The 16,125-nt window shown below is 42.0% G+C and overlaps 1 protein-coding gene across 1 annotated transcript in view; it reads left to right on the forward strand.

Moving 5' to 3' along the window:
* The window catches only part of cdh7a (cadherin 7a), a 155,308-nt gene extending 141,016 nt beyond the window's left edge, over positions 1-14,292 (forward strand). Inside the window, exon 12 of the mRNA XM_031810424.1 lies at positions 9,265-14,292. Within this exon, the coding sequence (XP_031666284.1) occupies positions 9,265-9,767 (503 nt within the window). The 3' untranslated portion in view covers positions 9,768-14,292. The remainder of the gene's footprint in view (positions 1-9,264) is intronic.
* The last annotated feature ends 1,833 nt before the right edge of the window (positions 14,293-16,125 follow it).

Below are 16,125 nucleotides of genomic sequence, written 5' to 3' on the forward strand. Positions count from 1 at the left end.
TCAGAACGCCCTAATGTTTCACTATGACCCCTGAAGTAGGCTAGCAATTTTTTTGTTATTCTATGCCATTCAGATCCTTCATGCTCAAATAAGCAGTCGTTCTTGTGTTTCCAATCACTGTAACCAATACTGCCAAATCGCTTTGAATATGGCAGTCCACAGTTCTTGTCCCCAAGAAGTCAGCAAGCAAAACAAAATAAACTACCTTTCGAGAGAGAGTACAAAAGCCATTCCCTGGGCACATTTTCACCATTCTGAAATGGGCTTTTTAAAAGTGTTGTTTCTGGTGTTTGTACTGATGCTGATATGTCAGCGTTTCTTTTCTGGCACAATTCGGGTCCCTTTTTAGCCCAGTAAGTACGCACACTGTCATCAAGTTTACCCCAACGAGCTGGGTCAGTGGTGTAGGAGTCCTCCTCGCTGACAGCAGCTGTTGACCCAATGAGGGGACCTGTGGCACATGTGGCAGGGGCAGTTGGAGGTTTCTTGTGCATGCTCTTCTCTGCTACCAGGCTAGTTGTGGTGGCTGCTGCTGGCGGTGGCATAGTGTGATGGTCCTGGTCCTCCTGTATAGCAGCTGATATAGTGAGAATGAGGCTTGTTTAGAAAGTTGTTGCCTCACCAGTAGGCTCATCTTGCTCCTCTGCTGTCTGGTCAACTGCTGGCGGTGAGATTGGGAGCTGGTGCACATGATCCAGGCTAGCAGCTAGCCCAGTTGCTGTTGTTGCTGATGATAGCTCATCATCATTGGCGGCAGTGGCTGTTGAACTTTGTTGAGAGGAACTGGAAGCTGGCTTACTGAAATACCCAGTTAGTTTTGGTATCTTTTTTTAGCATACCTTGGTCCCGGAACTGTTTCAGCCTCTGCCTTTTTACTTTTGAACTGGCTCAGCTCGCTACAGTGTACATGACTTTGAGGAACATCAAAGGTAGATGCCAAATTACGACTAACCCGCCAAGACCGCAAACCCATTGCGCCAGAGGCAATTAATCAGTTATTACAATTCCAAATATGGACAACATTCAATCAGCCGCTGGCAAACCATCTAATTCCACAAAAATTGTAATAAATCCAGGGCCCCTAATTTAATTCAGATTTTTACCTGGACTGGACTACAGCCAAGGTTAGCATGTGCATTAAAACTCCCCTGAGTGTCTATCTGTCATGCAATGTTGCATACCCAACATGTTGAACAGCAGAAATCCAACACAACATTTTGTAGTTTTTGGGTGAGTTACATATCTATCACCAGGCAATTAATATTGTTATTATGATCAATTCTAAGCATAGCCGCAGGAAGTAGAGGTGATGGGGGTGCTGTTGACCCCCTGATAAATTGAAGACAAAAATGTCCCAGTCAAGAGTTTGGACACACCTACTCATTCCAGGGCTTTTCTTTATTTAGACTATTTTTGAACATTGTATAATAATAGTGAAGACATCAAAACTATGAAATTACACACACAAAAAAAAGTGTTAAACAAATCAAAATATGTCTCATGTCTGAGATTCTTCAAAGTAGCCACCCTTTGCCTTGATGACAGCTTTGTACATTCTCGCCCGGGTCGCCCAGAGTCTTCCAGGTTATCTTAGGGGAGGGTTTGGCTGGCTGGGATGTCCTAGTCCCATTGCGCTCTAGCGACTCCTGTGGCGGGCCGGGTTCATGCACGCTGACACGGTCGCCAGTTGAACTGTGTTTTTTACGACACATTGGTGCAGCTGGCTTCCGGGTTAAACAAGCAGTGTGTCAAGAAGCAGTGCGACTTGGCAGGACTTTGTTTCAGAGGACGCATGGCTCTCGACCTTTCGCCTCTACCGAGTTGAAGCGATATGACAACACTATAACTACAATAGGATATCACGAAATTGGGGAGAAAAAGGGGTAAAAAAATATATATAATAAAACTGAAAATAATAAAGGTGAGTTACATATCTATCACCAGGCAATTAATATTGTTATTATGATCAATTCTAAGCATAGCCGCAGGAAGTAGAGGTGATGGGGGTGCTGTTGACCCCCTGATAAATTGAAGACAAAAATGTCCCAGTCAAGAGTTTGGACACACCTACTCATTCCAGGGCTTTTCTTTATTTAGACTATTTTTGAACATTGTATAATAATAGTGAAGACATCAAAACTATGAAATTACACACACAAAAAAAAGTGTTAAACAAATCAAAATATGTCTCATGTCTGAGATTCTTCAAAGTAGCCACCCTTTGCCTTGATGACAGCTTTGTACATTCTCGCCCGGGTCGCCCAGAGTCTTCCAGGTTATCTTAGGGGAGGGTTTGGCTGGCTGGGATGTCCTAGTCCCATTGCGCTCTAGCGACTCCTGTGGCGGGCCGGGTTCATGCACGCTGACACGGTCGCCAGTTGAACTGTGTTTTTTACGACACATTGGTGCAGCTGGCTTCCGGGTTAAACAAGCAGTGTGTCAAGAAGCAGTGCGACTTGGCAGGACTTTGTTTCAGAGGACGCATGGCTCTCGACCTTTCGCCTCTACCGAGTTGAAGCGATATGACAACACTATAACTACAATAGGATATCACGAAATTGGGGAGAAAAAGGGGTAAAAAAATATATATAATAAAACTGAAAATAATAAAGGCCTGCTCCTTAAATCCCACTAATACGAGAGCACCAGCCTTTGCCATATGGACACATTGATTCCCCGTGAACCATTAGCGGCTAAAGAAATGAGAGATTGCCTAGGCCAATGTAGGGATAGTACTGTAACTTATTTTGTAGACTAAATAAAAATATATAAATCCTGAACAAATCCTGATGAAAATGCAGGTTATTTCATCTCTCTATAGATACCTAGCCTTTCTGCCTCCCTTTCTATCTGTCTTACTAGGTCCAGCCCAATGACTGTATATATGAAGATCTGGTAAGCTATTGCTTGTGAACTTGTGATGTGTCTATTATTTATCGAATCAACTAACTATATTTAATTGTTACCCAATAAATGAATCATGCCACAATTAACTCGTTCGGAATTTGGGGCACCACGGAAGAAGATGTTTATAGAGTTACCATCGAATTAAACTCGAAAAGATATATAACTTATATATCGATAACAGTCACTTATTAATCGCCTCATATCAGTCTCATTCTGAAAGCCGCCTACTCCTTGGATATGCAAGAACCCCAGCTTTACTTGTGATTCAGCACTACACAAAATCTGTTTAATTATTTATTTACTAGCTAACTAGTAAATAACACTTAACACACGAGAAAAAGTCCCTAGCCGACTAACAGCAGCATGCCTGCTTGGTTACCACAAGAGGGAGGGGTAGATAGGGAGATGGACAGACAAAGAGAGAGTCAAACTTATCGTTGATACATTTGGAAACTACCCTCAAAGTAATAATTTACTCTGCACACGAACCACCTCCCGTTTGGGTAAGAGATCATGAATGTATTTACGTGTAGATGTCTTTGTTCGTCGTCTCTCTGTTGAAACCAATCAATCCATCTATGGGTTGTAGTGTCCCGCTTCAGTGTAAGGCTCTGATTGTCCACCAGAGGTCACAATTTCCTTCTTCTTAGTTGTCTTGGTCTTGTAGTGGAGTGTTCACATATATCAGATACTCTGTGATTGTCTGAGATGGGATTTTGTCCTTCCCACCTCCATGTCTTTAGTCAAAGTTCTAGGACCACTTCCAGCCTGCAGAATGGCAATGTTAAGATCTAATCTTCTTCACCTCGTGTGGAGATTCAAAGTCCTAACCATTTTCAGCCATGTAGCCACAGCTACATGTTTTCTGGCATGAATGAATTATTCAGGTTTCAGCTCCCGACCACTTTACAGGTCAGTAGCAACCTAGCAATGTTTTGGTCTGGTAGGTGAGGTTATCTTCTCATTTAGTGTTGAGAGTTTCCAACCATTTCAAAGTGTGGACTATGGTCTCACGTCTTCTGGTATCTTAATTCTTAGCGAGTCCTTTTAAGCACTCTGGTCGGAAAGGGAGGTTGCATCATACTGACACGCTCTTCTGACCTCATTCGGGGCGTGGCTACTTAATGTGCAACATGGACATGGACATGAAAAGCCATAAACTCATTAGAAAACCAAAATCACATTCCTATCGTAACAAAAATAGTTTAATCGTTCTTAATATTGTATTCACAATTTATTGGATGGAAACTTGACAGCCAAAGAGGTTTTCCTTCCTAAGTTACAGTATTTAGTTCATACAGTTTTTAATAACGTCACAAAATGACAAGCAATATGACATGATTATTCTTTAGATACCCACTGACCATTCCTATCTTAGAAATATTGTTCCAGTATTCACTTTCGGGTGTTATGGTTTTGGCGGCAAAAGTCTTCTGGGGGACAAAGGCATTCCTTTGAATGATACTGAACAGAAGGAGGGAGATTCCCTTCCTCCCTAATTTAAGACAAAGTCTTAATTAAGCTGTCAAACCTGTCTCAGCCCCCTCCCCCCCTTTCCTCTTCTGTGGGTGAGAGGAGTCTGTGTTACGGTTTTCTTCCTGGGAAGGAGAGGAGGACCAAAATGCAGCGTGGTTATGGTTGAACATCTTTAATAAAGATGATAACTTGAACACTATACAAAACAAGAAACCGTGGAAAAACCGAAACAGTCCTAACTGGTGCAAAACACAGAGACAGGAATCACCCACGAAATACCCAAAGAACATGGCTGCCTAAATATGGTTCCCAATCAGAGACAACGATAAACACCTGCCTCTGATTGAGAACCACTCTAGGCAACCATAGACTTACCTAGAATACTACACTGAACACAACCCCATCAATCTACAAAACCCCTAGACAAGACAAACACATAATCACCCATGTCACACCCTGGCCTAACCAAAATAATAAAGAAAACACAGAATACTAAGGCCAGGGCGTGACAGTCTGGTCATCGTCGGCCATTTTCAAATCTGATCTGAGGCCTTGGATCCTCAGTCAGGAGAGTCATGACACTTGCAACATTGTATCAACGAACCTATTCCTGGCCCTCAGAGTTTACCACCAGGGAGCTCCGGACAGACACAGCTGTCTTTGCGCAAAGAAATATCTGTTCAGGTAGGCTATTTCCACTGGATATATGAGAGCATGACATTTAGCTCTTTCAGGGCCAGTCCTGGTGGTAATCTAGGGGGAGAGTGTTGTAAAGATTTTTCAAATACTGTGAGGAAATATCATTGACTAACTCATCAACTATCTCGCTGACTACTGTAACTGAGAATCTCAATTTATGGTGAGCTCAGACAATCAGACATCCAGTTAACCTATGCTCATGCATGGAAGCTCAATTAACATTAAGAGGATATAGAAACCAGAAACCAGACATGCTCATTGCTGACATGGAGCACTTTAAACAAAATATCCCCCCCCCTGGTTCAGGCTTGTATGTCTCCCTGGGACGAACCCCCCCCCCCCCCAAATATAATTCTGCACTAACTGACTTTTGGAACACAAATAAATATTACTAACAAAAAAAAATACATAACAAAACTCTATAAATACAAAAATAAGACTCATAAATATAAAAAAAGAAGTAACAAAGACAACCCTAAACTTACCCAGAACCCCTAGACAGTGTTTTAAAGTACTACATAAGTCGTTTTTGGGGTTATATGTATATGTATTTTACTTTACTATTTATTTTTTTGACTACTTTTACTCCACTACATTCCTACGCCATACATTTTCCCTGACACCCAAAAGTACTTTTTACATTTCGAAAGTAACGATTTTTTCCCCAATTAAGACACTTGTCAAGACAACATCCCTGGTCATCCCTACTGCCTCTGAAACAAATTGTAGTATATAAATACAAATAAAAAAAGAGAATTGAATTATTACACTATTACCGTATTGCTAACAACAAACACACAAATAAAACTCAATTTCACAAATCCTATAACACACTTATAAAGAAGAGAACCTGATTATTACACTATTGCACTTCAAACAAGAAACACACAAACTAAATTGCACAACCAATTGCATTAGTACTGTACAAAGTTATAGGTGCGCTATTTGATAGATTCCCCCACTCCCCCTACCTCGGGCTTCCACTGGGGAGACCTGAGGTCAACCTACCCCCGCCACCTCCCATTCTCGTACTTCTGTTAGGGAGACCTTCCCAGGCAGTTGCCTGCCTAGCTCACAAACTAGAATCAGGGCGCCCATTCCGACAAGGTTAATTGACCCACAGTCCCACAAGGTGACATGATATCATTGACATGACGTTCAAATGAGCGAGAGAAAACCGATTGGGCAAATGTCACCATTCGGAATATTATTATTAATAAAAATAATTGTTTGGGCGCTCCATGCTGCCCCTGGCAAGATGCTGCTCATGTGCCTAAATCCGCTACTGCCTCCACCGTGCTTGTCTAGCCCAGGGAATGGCATCATGCCTGGGGATGAGGTATGGTCTGGTCGGCTTCCATATTTCAGCCTGGCGGTGGCAGCGCTGATGGATGAATTATTAGACATTTGCCTCCCCTGCTTTGCTCACTCACTCTGCAGCGACAGAGGTTATTTTCAACCCTGGGAGTATAGATCCAAAGCGGGAGAGGAGGGGATTCTGTCAGGCAGTCACTAACCTGATGGGTGGACTGTGACTGTGTCTCGGGGAGTGTATTTGACGGAGATGTGTATGTTGGTGTGTTTGTATGTAACAAGTGTGTGAGTGTGTGTGTGTGACACACAGTGATGTTGTATGTGGGTGTGTCCGTGAATGTGTGATATTTATTCTGTGTGTGTGTGTGTGTGTGTGTATCTGTGAATGTTTGTGTGTGCTGAGTTAAAGGAGGGGAGATTTATGTCATAGGGTCTATATGCACACAGCCCACGTAGTCAGGTGCTCAGCAATGGGGTGTTCAGCACAGCATAGTATATTAGTCTTTCAGGTAGTGTGTTGGTCAGTACTTTCAACTTGCCCTTGAAATTGATAGAGCTTATGGTCCCTCAAACTTTGCTTTTAGAATATTGTGAGGATGTTGGTTTATATTGTTTTAGAATCTATTCAATTTTAGGATAAAACTTTTCTAGCATGTCAAAAGATGGCACAGAAATGGTCCATCAAGTATATAGAAAGAGAGAGGTCGAACCTTGACATGGTTTGGGGGCTGCACTTGGGTTCGTTTGCTTTTAGGGGCGGCTGCTTTATGACTGGCATATAATCCTGTTTTATTGCTCAGATAGGCATATGCTGTGCCCATAAAAAGGATGCCCAGGGTAAGCAACTTGTGGGAGCAGCCAACTATTACCTGTTAAGTTCACTTCTTTTGACCAAGGCCCATAGGGCTCTTACCAAAAGTAGTGCACTCTAAAGGGCTTAGGGTGTCATTTGGGATCGCACCACTGTTAAACCCTGATATTTACAGCATATTTGGCCACTCCAAATCTCTGTGCTCATGTCTGTGTGTTTATCTCTGTGTTGTTTACATTCTAACAACATGACCAGGCCAATTACATATTTAAAAAGTATAAATCTTGAAAATCTCATGAAGTAATTTGCGAATACCTCAAAGGAGTCCATTTAAGGTCGATAGAGATCTTTTTGATTTGTCAAGATCTGAATTCAACCTGAAATAACCTTAAATCAACTTGAATTCCACCGGAAATAACTTTAACTCAGGACTGTAATGAGTAACACCTTTTCCAGATAGCACCACACTCGATGAACAGCTAGCTGTTCTCAGCACTGCAGTACAAGTGATTAAAACCTCATCAGTTGAAGCTATTAATAAAACGAATGTAGCGGATCATCTGCCCCCATCTTAAATGTAATTTTCCAGACAATACCAAAACTGTAGTCTCAGACAAGAGTATACTCTTCAGGCTAAAGGTGGGGAAAATACAACGAGGGTGTCTTATATGCCTTGGCTGAAAACACAATGAATAACATGGGCCTATTGCAATAAATGTAATACAGATAGTATCGCTCTTTATCAATCAACTCCATTCCTTTCTCCACCCCCACTGGCTCTTTATCAATCGACTCCATTCCTTTCTCCACCCCCACTGGCTCTTTATCAATCGACTCCATTCCTTTCTCCACCCCCACTGGCTCTTTATCAATCGACTCCATTCCTTTCTCCACCCCCACTGGCTCTTTATCAATCGACTCCATTCCTTTCTCCACCCCCACTGGCTCTTTGTCAATCGACTCCATTCCTTTCTCCACCCTCACTGGCTCTTTATCAATCGACTCCATTCCTTTCTCCACCCCCACTGGCTCTTTATCAATCGACTCCATTCCTTTCTCCACCCCCACTGGCTCTTTATCAATCGACTCCATTCCTTTCTCCCTCCCCACTGGCTCTTTATCAATCGACTCCATTCCTTTCTCCACCCCCACTGGCTCTTTATCAATCGACTCCATTCCTTTCTCCACCCCCACTGGCTCTTTATCAATCGACTCCATTCCTTTCTCCACCCCCACTGGCTCTTTATCAATCGACTCCATTCCTTTCTCCACCCCCACTGGCTCTTTGTCAATCGACTCCATTCCTTTCTCCACCCTCACTGGCTCTTTATCAATCGACTCCATTCCTTTCTCCACCCCCACTGGCTCTTTATCAATCGACTCCATTCCTTTCTCCACCCCCACTGGCTCTTTATCAATCGACTCCATTCCTTTCTCCCTCCCCACTGGCTCTTTATCAATCGACTCCATTCCTTTCTCCACCCCCACTGGCTCTTTATCAATCGACTCCATTCCTTTCTCCACCCCCACTGGCTCTTTATCAATCGACTCCATTCCTTTCTCCACCCCCACTGGCTCTTTATCAATCGACTCCATTCCTTTCTCCACCCCCACTGGCTCTTTATCAATCGAATCCATTCCTTTCTCCACCCCCACTGGCTCTTTATCGCTCTACCCATCAAATTGTTCCTCGGAGCTAAGCTTGCCTCCAACGGTTGTGTTGATGTGTTTAGGGGGCCTAATGCCACACAGGTGGCAGACAGGGTTTCCCTATCATTACCAGTATGTTTTGGACTATGACCCAAAATTATGAAATATATATTTTCTAATATAGCATAAATGTTCTGTACTGTAAAAAGTCCACAGTGGTCCTGGACATGTGATGCCTCTGTCGTTTTGTCCATCTTGGCTCAAGGTTTGACAAAGAATGTCTCCACCATGATATTTATTGACAGACCATTTTTACTTTGTCTACTAATGATTAACCCTCAGCTATCTTGATCCTCTGCCCTTTGTTGATGGTGATGGTGACTGTCCCTCTCTGTCTCTCAACACAGTGCTTGTCCTGTTGATCGTCACCATGCGACGGAGGAAGAAAGAGCCCCTGATCCTGGACGAGGAGCGTGACGTGCGCGAGAACATTGTGCGCTACGACGACGAGGGCGGCGGCGAGGAGGACACAGAGGCCTTTGACATGGTCGCTCTCCGCAACCTGAAACTGGTCCGTGAGAGCGGTGGCAAGACCCGCCGTGACGTCACCCCGGAAGTGCCCAGCCTCTTCTTGTCTTCCCGGCCACCGCCAGACAATGGCATCTTCCGCGACTTTATTTGGGACCGGCTGAAGGAGGCCGACGTAGACGCGTCGGCACCACCCTACGACTCGCTGCAGACATATGCCTTCGAGGGTAGTGGCTCGGCCGCAGAGTCCCTCAGCTCGCTGGATTCCCTGAGCACGGACTCGGAGCAGAACTACGACTACCTCAGCGACTGGGGGCCGCGATTCAAGAAGCTGGCAGACCTCTACGGCCACAGCGATGACGGTAACCTCCTTGCCTCTTAGCCCTCGGTTGAGCCTGCTAAAATGTTGGCACGGACAATCTAACAATTGAGGGAAGGAAACTGAAGAATATAAAGAAGGATACAAGAAAGCAAATGTGAGATGACGAGGATATCGGAGGATATTTGATTGGTGTATATAAATGCATCAATGACGGTGAGAATAACCAATAGGATGTTGGTTTTCCATTCAAAATGTTTTTTTGGGGACTGGCAGTATTTTTCAAAGAATGAACTTTGCGAGAATTTGTTAACTAGATTCAATATGATGGAGATTATGCAAAGCTTAAGACGTTGGGATGGGTTCCAAACCCTTTGGAAGGACCTCAACGCACAAATGTCCAGACTTTCTCAAGTCACGTGACATTCAAATGTGACGAAAAGTGAACCAATATCTATGCTCCAGTGTTATTACAACAGTGACATTATCAAGTACTCCATCATGTCGTGTTCAAATGAAAACAGTGCCACCTTGAACTGGCCCTGTAGTCTGTCACAGGGTTCACTGTGATCTGCAATATTTATTTCAAATGTTTATAGAACAGATTCTCAATTTAACTCCACACGGATTTTACAGCAGTTTTTTTAACAAACAATGGATTTGATCAATTCAGGCTTACCGTGGTTCATGTTCAGTAGGGATCACCGTAGCAAAATACTTTAAAGCAGGAAACAGAAATGAGTGTTTCTTATTGGACCAGTTGTCTCTGCCCCCTTTCTTCAATTTGGTGCCTAACGAACACTGCAATGATCTCTCAACCATTTAGAGTATCAGAAACAATGCATTCCTATAAATGTATGTAGACACCTGCCAGGGATGTCCCTTGTCACACTGAATGCTTTAAGGGTCACAGTGCCGCTGAAGGGTTTATGAAGTCTCCCTCCATTGATGCAAGGGAACAAACACCGCTCACTTACATTGCTCCGTTAAAACCTTGTCACACAGCAGTATGATACTGGTTTCTAAGAGCAGCAGTGTAACATTGTTCTAAATTGAATGCAGCGTATTGGTATCTCCAACATTCAAAGCTGTTGTGATGTTTTATGTATCCTATGAGCTGTTCTAGCTGCCATGTTGGTTTAAACTGTGTTTGTTTTTTAAAATGGAAACATAGCTATAGCAGCATGGGAAAATACAGTTAACAATGTGTTGAAGAACATTTACAGCAAAGCTTCAGGCATTTGTAAAAACACTAAGCCAAGGAGAATGTCAATTGCTATTTCACATACAGTGAGTAGAAATATAAATGTAAGTTTGAAATAGAAACTTATCTTGCAAAATAAGAAATATGCATACATCATGCTGCTTAAAACATATTTTGTGAGAGGGAAATGCAAGGAAAGGCAGCTGGGAAAGTTTTGATTGAGAGCTCTTTAGGTTTAGGTTTATTTGAACATCTTGGTATATATGCAGAAACATACATACAATGCAATGTCAATACAATATAAAACACATGTAAAAGATACATGACAGCCCTTCTGAAGCTGATGCCAATATCCTTGGTTTTCTTTTCGTTCACATACAGGCAGTTGGTTTTCCCCATTGGGCCACTGCATATACTGCTGCATGTATTTGGCCAGGTAGCTTGCCAGGGAGCAAAATCTGTGAATGTGAGGTCATCAGCCTACTTGACAGGATGGATGCTCTTTGGGAGGCTGGAGTCTATGGTGATCATGCATAGCACAAACATGTAGGTGAGAGAGCACTCCACCCTGGGGCACTCCAGCTGGGACTGGCTGTGAGTTAGAAAGGCATGTTCTCGACCTCACCGTCTGCTTGTGGTTGTCCAGTTCGATCTTGATAGTGATCCATAGTGAGCGGGTCACCCCATGCTCCACTAGAGTGAGTAGGAGATGGCTATGGTTTAGGGTGTCAAATGCTCTGGAAAAGTTAATGAAAGTTGCATAAACATCCTGCTTTGGCACTTCATTTGATGCATTGTGCCAGAGCAAACACTGTTGACCTGTTCTTCACAAATCCATGTTGTGAGGAGTTGATGTTCGGAGCAGTCTCCTTCTACAGCATGTTGTGTTCAGCCGCTCATAGATTTTTCCCATGGAGCTGAGGAGAGAGATTTGCCTGTAGTCTTCGAGGAAGATGAGGTTGCTCTTTTTAGGCACAGCACAGATGATGGACTTTATCCATTGAGAGGGGGAGGTAGCTGTGTTCCATAGATGTTGAAGATATCGCACAGTACTGGTGCAAGCTCCATACAGTACGTTTTAGGAACCAGGGAGGAATCTCGTCAGGCCTGCAGACTTCTGCCCATTCAGTTGCTTCAGATGGGTTTTGATCTGGCCAATGTTGAAGCTGGGGGAACAGTAAGCTTATTTTCAACAGCCTCAATTTCAGGGATCATGCATGTTGTACCTTCCCATACAGAGGAAAGTGGGCACTGAGAATGTCACATTCCCTCTGAGAATCCTGTTGATTGAGGGCTGAAAGGTTTTCTCTAGTCTCTCTTGCACCAATCAAGCTTTTCTATGATTTGTATTAGCCAGCAAAGTTAGACGACTTCAGCTGTTGAACTTCTGCCTGGAAGTACTCTTTCTTGGCATTTTTCACTAGAGCTGCAACATTCTGCTGAAGCGTCTTGTATTCTGCTTTGTCTTGACTGTGAAAGGCTTTCTGTCTGGATGAGCTGAGGCTGAGTCTGTGTGTGTGGTCATCCATTGCTTGTCTCTGGTGGTCAGTTAACTTTTTTTGATGGAGAGATTACTATTGAGAGTAATTTTTTAGGAGAGAGTTAAGTTCATCTGTCTGCTCTTGGCAGTGTTTTGCTGTTTAGACTGATGTGAAACTATCTATATTTAGTGCCATGGAGAGAGCACTTAGGTTGTCAGATGTACGGTGTTGTTTGTAGATGTACTGAGCTGGTGATTTAGGCCATTCACCTGCTGACCACAATATGGTCTGGTGATCCGACTCACCTCAGTGGTAGATGCTTGGCTTTGGAGTATAGGTCTTTCTTGATGGTAAATATGGAGTTTAGCTGATTAGCTCCACATGTAGAGTTTGTTACCACTTGGTTAGTGCCATACCTAGAACAAAGAAAACCATGCTTGAATCTGTTTGTGTCACCCAGAATCACCTGGGAGGGTGTATTTGTGTTGCATATGGTCCAAGCACCGCCCTTGAGACCTCGCCTCTTTAGAAGTTGGGGGTGGGATGTAAATTATATATGTTATAATACAGTTCAGGCCTGAGAGTTTCGTCCACAGCCAAAGGCACTCACAACAATTGTCCTCAAGGTCACGTAGTCGTTTGTGCCTGATGTTACTGTCAATGTATAGGGTGATCCCTCCTCCAGAGCTGCACAGCTGTTTATTTTGTTTGATGACGGTTCATACAGTTGATGCTCATTAGTAGGAGAAAATGTTATACAATAAATGGAAGCAAGACAGTCCTACATATCCTTTTCATGCTATTGTGCTGACTCAAACCATACAATGCTATTCTAACTTAAATCCAACAGGTCTAATGATGTACAATGCAGTCCAAAGGCATTTTTCAAGACTTCACATAAACTTCTGCTAAGACCCCCTCATAATCTCTTACATTTTATCTCACAACAATCTTGAGTTATTACCAAATATTTTGAGGCCATAGAAAAATTGTCTAGGTGATTATAAACTTATTATATATGTTGAATAATATTATTATATATAATAATTCATTATACTTTTGGCTTGAAGTGTTACCAGAAGTGTCACTTCTTTGGGGTGTTTTCACCCTTGGTCCCTTTCAGCCAAATCTTTTTAATTCAGTGTGGTTCACTTCATTTTTTTTGAAGTGTGAATTCTCCAAAGGAACTCAGACCCCTCATAAGAGCCCCCGAAGCTAACCGAACTGAGTTTGTTTCGCTTGAATTTCGCGGTCTGGTTCCTTTTTTTAGAGCAATGTGAACACAAAGCTCTCCATGTTTGCTTGTAAATATTCCCACACTACACACTAGGCTACTGCAACACCATTTTCCCTACCATAAACCTTCACGTTAGTGCCACAAAAGAGAGAATATCATGATGTGCAGGTGTGCTGTTTTTGGATATTGATTAGCGATTGTCAAGGGTGAACATATATGTGAAGTTTTGTAGCAACACGATGTTCAGATTATTGCCATATGTGATCTATAGGCTAAGAAAGCTTCATACACTGTTTATTCCATTGTGGGGTTTGAATAGTGTGAGAAGACAACAATATTTGGTGAGAATCACAACATATGTTACAAAATCAATACTAGCTCCTAAAGGGAAAGTACATTGGGTGTACACCACATATTGTTTCAGTCCCGCTTCAAATGATCTTCAGCCTATAAAGACTTCATAAAGCCTTCATAAAGCCTTCATAATGCCTTCATAAACACTAAATAAATGTGTTACATCTATAACCGATTGTCATGCTTTATAGAATGTTCATAAATGTGGAATAACTGTGTGATATAGCATGTTGAATATTATTATAAACATGTGCTTTATAAAGGGCTCTGAAGGGTGGCACACGCCGTGTAAGACCCATTACGCCCATTTTCGTTCCCAGACACTTCCATCCAAATCAAATGTTATTTTTCACATGTGCCGAATACAACAGGTGTAGGTAGACCTTACAGTGAAATGCTTACTTACGAGCCAACCATGCAGTTAAGAAAAATAAGTGTTAAGAAAGTATTTACTAAAATAAACAAGAAAAAAATACAAACACACTTTCACATATAACACACTATTACAAACATACATAATACACTAGCATAATGACCCAATAAATACTCAATCTAAAAAAATATTGATTCTTCATCTACTATAGTCCCACAACATTTCTATATACTATATTTAAATTGTTTTAAATGATGTATATTATAAAATAAGATAAGCATGTTTTTTTCAATTATCTTGTCGATTGATGACCAACCAAGAACACTGCACATGACTGCAACAGAAGAACCATATCTCCGCCTTAAAACAATTCTTGCTGCTTTATTCTGTGCATTCTGCAGCCTCCTAACTTCACTAGATGATGCATTTCCCCAGACCACCGAACAATAGTTCACTAGACTCAACCAATGCCTGTGTTATTTGCTGAAGGATTTTCCCTGGTAAATATTTAGCTATCCTTCTGATTATGCATGATGTTTTAATATTTTTTTAACATAACTTAGTTATTTGAGACAATAAGCAGTTGTCTAGCTGCACTCCCAGTAGTTTGGTTTCTGCCACTTCTTCAAGTTGTACTCCTCCCATACTTAATTGTATCCCATGCTGTTTTGGCCTTTTCCTAGTTGAACAGACCAACATAACTTTGGTTTAAAGCAATTCCCATTTCCTGATAATCTCCAAATCTCCTTGCAAAGCTTGCTGTACCTGTTGAACCAATTGTCTTGCTGCATAAATTGTAGTATCATCTGCAAATATAGTAGCTTGAGTTTCAACCAAGGCATAGGGAAGGTCATTGGTGTATATTAAGTAGAGAAGTGGCCCAAGGCAGCTGCCCTGCGGTATTCCACAGTTTAACACATTAGGGGAAGAAAATTAACCATTGATATAGGTGGACTGTTTCCTGTCAGTTAGATATGACTGTACCCAATTCAATGCTACCTCCTTAAAACCATAATGCATTAATTTTGTCAAAATAATTTCATGATCCACTAAATCAAATGCTGCACTGAAATCTAAAAATAGTACACCTACAAACCTGCCATTATCCATAGCATTGAGCCACTGTTCAGTCATGTCAACCAATGCAGTGGTAGTGGAATGGTTTTTGCCATAAGCATGCTGATTGGCTGTAATCAGATCATTCTTTTCCATATACTCCCACATTTGTCTACTCACAATACCCTCCAATATCTTACTGAGTGTAGGGAGTAGACTAATTGGTCGACTATTGGCAGGAGTAATGGGTTCTTTGCAGTCTTTCGGAATAGGACACAGTTTCGCATGCTTCCATACATTTGCAAACAACCCCTTTTCCAGTGACCAATTAAATATGTATCTCAGTGGAACTGCAATCTGGGGAGCAGCACAGCGAAGCAAAAAAAATGGCCATAAGGCCATAACCTGTAGATTTACCATCAGGTAATGACTTCAATAGGTTTAACACCTCCTCCACTGACACCGTTTGTAGACTAAAAGAGCAGATCTTATTGCTCATAATATGATCATCAAATTGTTTGGAAGAATTTATGTCTACATTGTTGCTTAGTAATTTAATTTTCTGTGTAAAAAAATCTGCAAAATGATTGGCAATATCAACTGGTTTTGTTATTATTCTCCCGTCAACCTCCACACTAGATGGGCATGATGAGATAGATGTACCAAGTAAGCCCTTAACTGTGTTCCATACCTTTTTAGAATCATTTTTAAAATCA

Source organism: Oncorhynchus kisutch, linkage group LG30 (genome assembly GCF_002021735.2).
Source record: "Oncorhynchus kisutch isolate 150728-3 linkage group LG30, Okis_V2, whole genome shotgun sequence".
Classification (NCBI taxonomy): Eukaryota; Metazoa; Chordata; class Actinopteri; order Salmoniformes; family Salmonidae; genus Oncorhynchus; species Oncorhynchus kisutch.